The sequence below is a fragment of the Anolis sagrei genome, chromosome 4 (assembly GCF_037176765.1).
Source record: "Anolis sagrei isolate rAnoSag1 chromosome 4, rAnoSag1.mat, whole genome shotgun sequence".
NCBI lineage: Eukaryota > Metazoa > Chordata > Lepidosauria > Squamata > Dactyloidae > Anolis > Anolis sagrei.
Window position 1 is genome coordinate 49,578,979 of NC_090024.1, and position 11,165 is coordinate 49,590,143.

Here is an 11,165-nt window from a genome sequence, read left to right on the forward strand (position 1 = left end):
TCTATAATTACTTTACATATGCCATTATAATGAATTCAGTAGATAGTTGTTTAATATTCCTTTACAACGTTTTTTTCTCTACGTTTTTGAACTATATTTAATACAGTGGTAAAATTATTGAAAATTTGATCCTTGGCTTTCATATCTTTTAAACAAAAAAGCTTCTCTGATCACTGGAAGATCTGACTAGGTGCAATCACAATAGGCTTATGCATTAGAATATGGTGATTAAAAAAAAAAGGAATGCTGAAGCGTGATGCCCTTCTCCATCTCAACAATGTTTTCTGACCTGTGTTCTAAGACTTTTATCTGAAATTCTGAAGATCTTTCCCATCACATTTTCCAATTATAGCACAGAAAAGCTAAAAATATTTCTGCAACAAACAAACATGATAAATTCTTCAAACTACCAAGTTCAACTACATAACAGGAAAATAGAATCTTAGAAGTAGTTAAGACTGCAACTGCAAGCATCTTTTAGATTTAACTGGGCTTGCTAAAGCTGTTAGAACATAGAGCAGTTACCCAGCCTGTTCTAAAAACTTACCTGCAACCTCCCCCCCCCCAAAAAAAAATTATTACTGTGAGTATTAAGAAATGGGTTTTGAAAAATATTTTGGCCAAGTTTATCAATTATTGTGTCAAAATCAAACTGCCATAAATACATACCTTCATATCTACACCTTCTTTTACAATGCTTGAAGATGATATTAACTAAAGAAGCACTAAGCACTGTAAGGTGTCTAATTGTCCTTTCTTTCCTGACCCATTTATACATTTCTGTAAATACCTTTTGCATTAATTATTATTTCTGCACTAACCCACAGGTTTTGCATTGTATTTTCTTATAGTGGCCCACAATAGAAATTTGTCTATACGTGTTTTTGCTCCTCAGCTTAGTTTTGCATCCTTTCTTTTTTCTTCCTAAATAGGCCTTATTGGTAGCCATAAGGAAATGCTACCAATCTGTTCTATTTTCATTTATGTTTGACTTGTGATTATTTGCTTTTATTGTTAATTGGGAGAAGTAGTAATAGATGTAATACCTTTGATTTACTGTACCCTAGTTTAGTGAAAACCATTTCCATTTATGACACAACAAATAACACAGTTATTATTTGTTTGGAGGATTCAAATCAGGGTTTAAACCCATGTTAAGAGCAGATGCATGGATTCAGTAGAAATTAGTTAAGTCAAAGTTTATGTACATTATGTACATTTCGTTGATTCAGTAGATATACTTATAGTTTGGACTAACAATTTGATTTAGGACTAGGCTTTCAGGATTAATCATGTTTTTGATATGAAAAATGAGCTGTACAAATTGGGGTCAAACTGATGCTTGCCAAATATTTGTGATATAATATACTATAATACCCATGAAAAACCTTCCATCACCATGCAGCTCCAAAGTCTTCCAGCTTTCTCTAGAGCAGTGGTTCTCAACCTCTGGGTCCCCAGGTGTTTTGGCCTACAACTCTCAGAAATCCCAGGCAGTTTTACCAGCTGTTAGAATTTCTGGGAGTTGAAGGCCAAAACATCTGGGGACCCACAGGTGAACCAGTACCCTAGAGGGTCCAAAATGTCTCTAGAATATGAAATATGTTGGGGAGGCAAGTAGTTGGTATCTCCATATTCTACTGACAGAAGTTATCTAGAGACAGAGGTCCTTACTAAATTCCTTCCAAAAGCAATTAATACTATGTATTGTCGAAGGCTTTCATGGCCGGAATCACTCAGTTCTTGTGGGTTTTTTCGGGCTATATGGCCATGTTCTAGAGGCATTTCTCCTGACGTTTCGCCTGCATCTATGGCAACCTCTGAGGATGCTTGCCATAGATGCAGGCGAAACGTCAGGAGAAATGCCTCTAGAACATGGCCATATAGCCCGAAAAAACCCACAAGAACTGACCAATTAATACTAGTTAGTATGCACCTCTGAGGATGCTTGCCATAGATGCAGGCGAAACGTCAGGAGAAATGCCTCTAGAACATGGCCATATAGCCCGAAAAAACCCACAAGAACTGACCAATTAATACTAGTTAGTATGCATATCAAAGTGCATAATAAATATAACTAACCCAAGAGAAAAATGTGAACAAATATAATTGCCCTCTACTGTTAATTACCTATATAGCTCATTTAGGGGAGAAAAATAATATTATAACACCAAATGCAAAACAATCTTATTTGAGCCTTGAAGGAAAAAATGGGGAAATAATCTCTATATCATAATTAGAGCTTTTAGATGTTTTTTTCTTCAGATTATAGATTTGATTGTATTAGAATCTATTTTTGCCTTCTAAAATCTGAAAAATCTGAAGCACTCTGCCCTCCAAAATGGTTAGTTACTTGGATTGATAGTAGGTGTTTATGAGGATGTATGCAGCAACCATTCACTTCAGGGAGGGCAGGATAAATCCTGCTATGGCACTTTCTTTGCTTATGCTTGTCTTTTCTCACAAACTGCATCTGTCTATTACATACTGAGCTTTGAGTCTGTTTCCTAAATAGTTTCTTTGGCCTTGATATTTGTGATATTCCCATCTTGAATTTTATACTTAAAATACTATAAAATACTATAGTGGCAGGTAAAAAAAGGACACGCTCACAGGTTTCTAAAACATTGATTACATAATTTGGTTGAAAGAATGGATAGATTTGTGCCCCATCATATTGTGCACAAGAATTCTAAACAGGCTAAGCAAACTGAGCTTGGTCACTGAATTCTAGTTTATGTAATTAATATTAGACCCATCAACATATTCTGAAAATGTGCATGCTACAGCCCAATGAGGACTACATCATTCTATTTTAAAGTTCCCTGTGCAAACATATCAGAGAAGATGCCTGGTTAGGCTAGTAGCATTTTCCCTTGACTTCTGTAGCACTCCAGTTCACAGAGTACTGTAGAATGACCCATTAATTTTAATGACTGAACAGTAGCTCCACATATTACTCATAGTACATGGGTTCAATTATATGTGAAGTCCCACTCCAAGGATGAAGGTGAGGAAGGCAGGGGACCAGATTGCCCACACTCCCAAAGTTAGCCTATCCCCAGGTGCCGAATTTGGTGGAAAACCTGGCAACACTGGGCTTCCCGCCAGATTGGCACCTGAGGAGGAGGCTACTTTTGGGAACTCAGAGTGGGCAACCTGCACCCCAGCTTGTGAGTCTTTCCTTTATCTAGTCTCCCCTCTTTAGAGAAACAGGAGAATTGGGGAGAGTGCAGAATTTTCAGCATTTAGGAGCATGTTGGCCAGGGGGAAAGACCCAAACCGCAAACTCTCTCCCTGGAAAAAGGTTTCAAGATTTTACATGAAAATCTTATTCTGCAGAGTATCCCAGAACATCCCTTGGGTAATATGTGAGTCAACTTTTTTTAAGCTTTGGGCTATGGCCTTTTTGAATTGTGCAGCTTTTATTTAGTAGAAAGCATGCACTTTTAGCCATATCATTTTTATTTAATATACAGATTAACATACTTTAAAATTACTGAAACAACTTTCTTTAAACGAGCATGCACAGCCAAATAAATTTTTAGATGCTTGAATACAGTTTTATAACACTGTTCTACTATTTGTATAATTGGTTTGTTTTTTTAAAAAAATGCAAGGTGAAGTGTCAGGGTACATGTGGATCTGTCCATTCTGAGCAGTGAACATTGAGCTGTGATAAATAGCTGAAATTAGTCTACATGTATTACATTAGACCAGCTGAACCTAATTTTATATAAGCTTTATTCAAAAGCATCACATAGCAAGTAAACTACAAAATTGAGTTTAGTTACAAATAGTTGTTTCTTATTTTTTTTTCCAGTCCCCTTTTGCTTTCTTTAACGACCACATGAAACTTGAGAAGCCATCTAAAGCTAAATCATTTAGTGGAGTTGGGCAATTCCCAAGTGTCCAACAAGAAGGCCTGGTTTAGGCTGCGATGGCCACTGTCATTCCTGGTGATTTGTCAGAAGTAAGAGATACCCAGAAAGTCCCTTCAGGGAAACGTAAGCGTGGTGAATCCAAACCAAGAAAAAACTTTCCTTGCCAACTGTGTGACAAGGCCTTTAACAGTGTTGAGAAATTAAAGGTTCACTCATACTCTCACACAGGAGAGAGGCCCTACAAGTGCACACAACAAGACTGCACCAAGGCCTTTGTTTCTAAATACAAATTACTAAGGTATTAAACTCTATTTATTTTTCAGATTATATTATTTGTTGGCCGTTTAAAGCTTTTTAAACATATGTGTATATGTGTACAGTTGAGGTGATTTTCAGGGAGGAAATGTTAATATAGCTGTGAGATTATAGAATTATAAGCAGTGCTTAGTTTTATTAACTAATATCTGAAGTTTTTTGTGTGTTTTGGAAGAGGAAATTTTTTACAGTTTTTCATTGTATAACTGTTTTGATGAAGTGTATGGATGATTTTCCATTTTGGTTATGGAAAGCATTGAAGTATTGACATATAATAAAATACATTATTAAAATAACTTTAAAATCATCAAACTAAAATGTCAGTTGAAATGAAATGGCTTGTAAGGTGTGAATTGCTATATTGATATAGATATTGTTTTTAATTGTTTCCTATATAATATAGTCCTATGAAGAAAATAGCTTAGTATTTAGCTACTGTTAAAATGAACACAAATACTTTTTAATCGGAATAAATACTTACAGAATATATCTGTATTTAAAGGCACATGGCTACTCATTCTCCTGAGAAAACCCACAAGTGTAATTATTGTGAGAAAATGTTTCATCGAAAAGATCATCTAAAGAATCACCTACATACACATAATCCTAATAAAGAAGCCTTTAAGTGTGAAGAATGTGGAAAGAACTACAACACGAAGCTTGGGTTTAAGCGTCACCTGGCTTTACATGCTGCAACAAGTGGTGACCTCACCTGTAAAGTATGTTTGCAGACATTTGAAAGCACAGGGGTGTTGCTGGAGCACCTAAAAACTCATGCAGGCAAATCATCAGGTGGAGTGAAGGAGAAAAAGCACCAGTGTGAACATTGTGATCGTCGGTTTTACACCCGAAAGGATGTCCGAAGACACATGGTCGTGCACACTGGAAGAAAGGACTTCCTTTGTCAGTACTGCGCACAGAGATTTGGCCGGAAGGATCACCTAACACGGCATATGAAGAAAAGCCACAACCAAGAACTTCTGAAAGTCAAAACAGAGCCAATGGACCTTCTAGACCCCTTTACTTGCAATGTTGCTGTGCCTATAAAGGATGAGCTACTTCCAGCAATGTCTTTATCTTCCAGTGAACTGACATCAAAGCCATTTACAAACACTTTGCAATTAAATCTCTACAATACTCAGATTCAGTCCATGCAGAGCTCAGCATCTGCACACCAAATGGTTGCCACATCATTACCTTTAGGTATGCCTTGTCCAATAGAAATGGAATCTGTCCATGCTTCTCACCAGCTATCTCTAAAATATCCACTCAGTTCTACCTCATATACAGTTTCCATGACTGATAAAGAGCAGCCATTGAAAGGGGAAATTGAAAGTTACTTAATGGAACTGCAAAGTGGCATGCCTTCTTCATCCCGAGATTCTCAAGCATCTTCATCTAAATTAGGGCTGGATCCTCAAATAGGCCCGCTAGATGATGTATCTCTTTCCAAAAGTGCTGTTTCTATTACTGAATCTTTAAGCACACCATCACTGGACTTCTCCCAATTATTCAATTTTATACCAGTAAATGGACCCCCATTTAATCCTTCTGTTTCTGTGGGAAATCTTGGAATGAGTTACACTCAAGAGGAAGCACATTCATCTATGACTCACCTTCCTCCACAGGCACACGATCTACAAGACCCTGGTAATGGTATCGGCCTTGGTTCTTTGCATTCATTGTCAGCAGCTTTCACAAGTAGTCTAAACACAACCACAACCCTACCACGTTTTCATCAAGCTTTCCAATAAGATGAAAAAAATGCCTTGTGACAAGTTTATTTTTAGAAATGCCTTAGACAATTTTTATGTAGTGCCTACTATATCATTTGTAAATCTACTTTTGTACAGTACCAATCTCATTAAGCCAGTATGAAATTCAAATTAATTCTTCAAATATTTTGAATGTGTACATTCACAGTTGTTTACTTTGGGATTTAAAACAGTCTCTGTATTCTCACTGCCAGTAGATCCACATTTTAAAAATAGTGAGAAAACCATTCCCAAGACATTTTGTTTGTCTTATCATAGTTTCACAAAGATCCAGTAATTTTATTTGTCAATGGAATAGTGACTATGTTTTTTTAAAGAATAACAACAAAACAATGTTAATGCAGGCAAGTTCCTAAACAATAGTATAAAGGAAAACAACTTTTACTTTGCTCATAACATTTTATATGTAAGTAAATTTGTCATTCCTGTCTGAAAAAGCACAGCTTTTTTTTATCAAAACTTCTTAGAAGACCAGGACTTGCTATTTTCCCTTAAATAATTTCATATGATTAGAGGAGAATAACTTCTCATTTAAGTGCAATTATGAAGCAGTATAATTTGGCAAGAAAAACATTCTTAATCGGCAAGTACAAAGTGAAGGTCTGGCATTGAAACAGAAATATTTTTTCAGGTTTTTTTATGTAACATGTATATCTTTTAACACTTTCACTAAACAGGTGAAATTAAGTCCAGCTAGAAAATTTTACATATTGTCAATTTGATGAATTTGCAACAAAAAAGAATGTAAATTTGCAAATACAATTTTCATATTTTCATTGGAGTGGATCTCTTGAATTGTATTTCATGGTGTGTAATGTCACCCTAAGCATCAACTTAGTGGTAATAATAGTTACTGCACCTGGGTATTTGGCTAGTGATTTTTCTCAATGCCAAGAATTAATAACAGGACTCCTAGGAGTGAAGTAAAAGCATATTGCTTATGCCACTTTTACCTGATATACAAGGTTATTTAGGAAAAATAACAAGAAAATAGCTATTTGTGCTGTTATGTCCAAGTGCTGTTTATTTTCAAAACATCCTCTTATATTTTCTATTCTGGTAACAAAAGAGGGAAAACTGTGATACAAATGCAAAATCTAGTTTAGTGACATTCTATTCCTTATCATTTTTAGGAGGAATTTTAAATGCATAGCTATTTCCAGTTTGTACAGATGAATACATGGTTTTCAAGTGGTTAAACTAAATATCCTTCACAAAAACAAAAGTTGCTCTCATTAAGGAGCTTTGGCTCCCAATATGTATGTCATTAGTTTCTACTTTTTTATCGTAGGAACAATATGCAGGTGTGATTTTACTATTTTATACTGATGTATTTAAATTTTATTACTGAATGGTAACTTTTTATAAATGTTTGTTCCAAAGGCATTAAAATAAGGATGTATTAATGAGGAAGTACCTTTTCAAAATTCTGCAAGCTGCTCCAATATGCCGTGAGAATGATTTCTCAAAGTAGACTTTAGCTCTGCTGCATAATTGCTTCCTTTAGTTTCTATGAAACAGATTGCTGAGATGTATCTTTAGTGGAATGATTCGTTCAATATTGCTTTCCAGCCATTTAGCACCATCATTTAAAAGGGGAAAAACATACCAGACCATTGTCAATACTGCAATCTAGTTTATGACCCAAATAGCAAATCACAAGTAGAACTTTTCTTCTGAATACTCTTGTCTACAAGAAATGATAGAAAGGCTTTAATTGTTCAGAGGAAACGCTTTTCTTTCTTTCTTTTCCCCTCGTTTTCTTTTAGTAAATACCTCCTCGCATCACTGAATCAACACTTAGGGTCTGGCCTTCTCTTTCCCATTTTCCCCAGTTTTTCAAAACAAACACCATCTTACAGCTATTGAATAAGCATTTCACTCATTTAAAAAATGAGTTGAACTAGTTTTAACCTTTTAGGTTCTAATAGAAGCCTAGCACTACATTGACAGGAATGGTATGTATAAAGTGTCTTACAACAATGTTATCTGTTTTCAGTGTTAGTTGCTGGTTAACTTGATTTTTTAAAAAACTAGTTTTTCCAGTATGCCTTAATACACATGATGGCTCCATAATCCTATGGCAGTTCCTTCAGATTCTAAACTGGGATTAGACAGGTGCACTTCAAATTAGTAGTAGAATTTCAGACAAGATATTGAACCTCATTCAGTTAGTATTTCAGTAGATAGCTACACCTTGTGGGCATGTCACTGAAGTAAGATATATGAGTATATGGAAGCAAAATGACATTATGCATTTACACACTAGTGCTTTATGACTATCATTTAGGCAGAGAAATGGTTGAGAAGTTCAAAATGTCAATTTTAAAGCCTATTTTGAGGTTACCAGATTAATTCTAAAAAGTGGAGGGTGGTGTGTGCTGGCTGATCATGCACCACCCTTTGTGTAACTTCTAAACTTCTACTATGGATTTTAAATATATTATATATATATAATTTGCTTGTGTTTTATTAGTAGTGAATTGTGGAATAGAGTGATTTATTCATTTGGCGGTAGAGGTTTTCAAAAACCATATACTGACTAAAACATGAGCCAGACCTGATTGCTTTATTAAGCTAATGATGAATGTTAAGAGTACATATTTTCAGGATCTTTTGCCTAGTGAGCTCTATATGTATTGTAGGCTGTTGTAATTGTTGTGTGTGTTTTTAAACTAAAGCTCGATCAATTTCTATGTTACACATAATACAAGATATAGCACTTTCAAAAAGAAACCTAAACCTTATAAAAGAGAATTTCTTACAGGTTATGCTTTCTATTATAAAATCTATTATAATTTTTCAAGTGCCATTAGATGACATATGTGGGCCTTTGATATAATGCTTTGGGTACAAAATGGTAAACTTTGTAACTTTTAACAGGTACATCTTAAAGTGTGTTAACGTCAATTTGCTATATTGCACAGAACCAGTGTGTCTTTTTAAAAGGGTTTTTACACAGTAGATTCCTAGGTTTACATATTTCTGTCTATGCCATCTTTTACTGCCATTTCATACCAGTCCAAATATTGAGTGGTCAAAACCATTTAAGTATATACTAATACCTTAGAGATTGCATTCATGTGCACACTAATGCTAAGTCCCATACATTTCATTGGGAATTACACATGTGATACTAGGCACTAGAGTTCAGCAATTACAACTCAGTGTTACGTATGTTTATTTGGAAGACCCATTTAATGCAATTAAATATCCTTCTAAGTAAATATGCATAGAATTGCAATCTCTACAAAAAGCAGTATTCTGAAAATACTATGTCCTGTCATAGCATAGGGTTGATCCTGTGCCTGTATAAAGAGAAGGATTAAGCTCTTATTTGTCTCATACACTGGTTTAGCGGCTTAAAATGACATGCCTCTTAGTAATAAAACCTACACATTATTTGCTATGAAATACATTGTGTAGGTTCAGCTGCCTATTTGTATCATGTCAGTATAGAATAAAAACTATCACCAGTTATACATTACAGAGAAGACAATTTAAAATAATGTGGAAAAAATGGGTTCTAATCCCTTAACAGTTATAAGGTTGTAGTGTGTTAAAAGGCCATGTTGTTATGAGTATTTAACCCTAAAATTGACACAGAACTATTGCTTATGGCATGCAAACATTTTCAATATAAGCTTCAGTGGTACAGTTGAACCAGAATGAATGTTTTATCTTCTCAGAAACACTCCTGCAAATATATTATAGTGGATCATGCTGCTAATATAACTTGGGATACAGCTCCTCTCATGGTGCTACAGACCTCTGTCTCATTTAGACTGATGTATTTTTATCCATAGAGAAAGGCCTATATTAGATTTATAGATGTATGATATATTTTTATACTGTGACTTAATTTGTTATTAATGAATTTTGTATATCACCATGTTTTCATATGCACTTGCAAAATGAGAATCTTGGACATGCAAATTTATACCCAAATAAGCCTATTTTCAAAACTAGAAGATGAAAATGAAAAGAGGGCTTTTGATATGGTGTGAAGTGAAGAACATGCTTGTCTCAAAGGGCCCATTCGATCTTGGCAAATGAAAACTATTTTAAAAGAATTACATCTGAACATGATGTGGGTTGCTGAAATTATATTTTTAGATAGTGGAAAATGTTTGGACTTGTGGGGAAAAAACTGTTTAATGATACAGATTTTGAGTCAAAATAGAAAAATGCATTCCAGACCGAATTTGTGTATTTCAATAAAAATTACTATCCTGTGATATGGGAAAATGTGTTGCTTATCATGTATATGTACTTTAAAATGTATTCACAAACTACTGTTGTATTTGTATAAAATATAGACAAAAGATTGCATATATATTTTTGTGTATAAGCTCTGTAAAATAGCTATCACATTATGAAGCTGCAGCAAAAATTCAATTTAGGCATTCATATCCAAAGAAACAGACTATTTATTGTCCACATACCCTGATAAAAATATAACTTGCTGCTATTAAACAATAGTGCTGCAGCTTCTTGTGGCCTACAGTGTTATGTTTGCTGTACAAAAATATGTGAACTCCACAAAATATCAATAAAACTACAGAATGGTTTTAGTTATGTAAAATATGTGTATTGTTTTTGTGTGTATGATTATGCAAACAGTTACCAAAACACAAGAGAATTATATTCTCAAAACATTTTGTCATAGATCAATAGTAAATTGAGAACTATTTTTTTTAAAAAAGGTGGTATTTTCGGTCTATGATTTGCCCAAATCAAAGGTCTTGAAAACAACTCTTGAAAATGAGTGACATTTCAATAATAACAAAAATTATTAGAGGCTTATATGAATTCTGTACATCACAGATAATCAATTATTTTGGGACACAAATACAATAATTAAAGGATTGATGAGTATGCTTTAGAGTAGGAATTCCTTTTTTGTAGTCATCTGTATGATGTTAATATACAGAGCCATACCAAGGGTCAGTCTGATAATTTTTCATAGGCGCTAGAGTCTCTTAGCCTCTTTTGTATCATCATATATTACTACAGAGTAAAGGACATTCCCTCCAACCAGAGATTTTCCACAGGGGTTTACAGAATATCTCTTGAAATTAATCTTCAGTAGTGAAGACCTAGCCATATCAATTATGTTCAATTTGAATAATGCTCTTGTAACTGACACTGCTACAACATTCCAGTAATAGGGACAAGGGAATATCAGGTG

General features: G+C 34.5%; 1 protein-coding gene across 6 annotated transcripts in view; it reads left to right on the forward strand.

Moving 5' to 3' along the window:
• Positions 1-10,559, forward strand: part of PLAG1 (PLAG1 zinc finger) — a 35,636-nt gene extending 25,077 nt beyond the window's left edge. For 4 of the 6 annotated variants that reach the window (XM_067467414.1, XM_067467415.1, XM_067467416.1 and 1 more), the window contains 2 exons: positions 3,824-4,182; positions 4,702-10,559. In XM_067467414.1, coding sequence (XP_067323515.1) covers positions 3,941-4,182; positions 4,702-5,953 — 1,494 coding nt within the window. In that variant the 5' untranslated portion in view covers positions 3,824-3,940 and the 3' untranslated portion in view covers positions 5,954-10,559. The remainder of the gene's footprint in view (positions 1-3,823; positions 4,183-4,701) is intronic. The other 2 variants (XM_067467417.1, XM_060775344.2) reach the window with 1 other exon arrangement.
• The last annotated feature ends 606 nt before the right edge of the window (positions 10,560-11,165 follow it).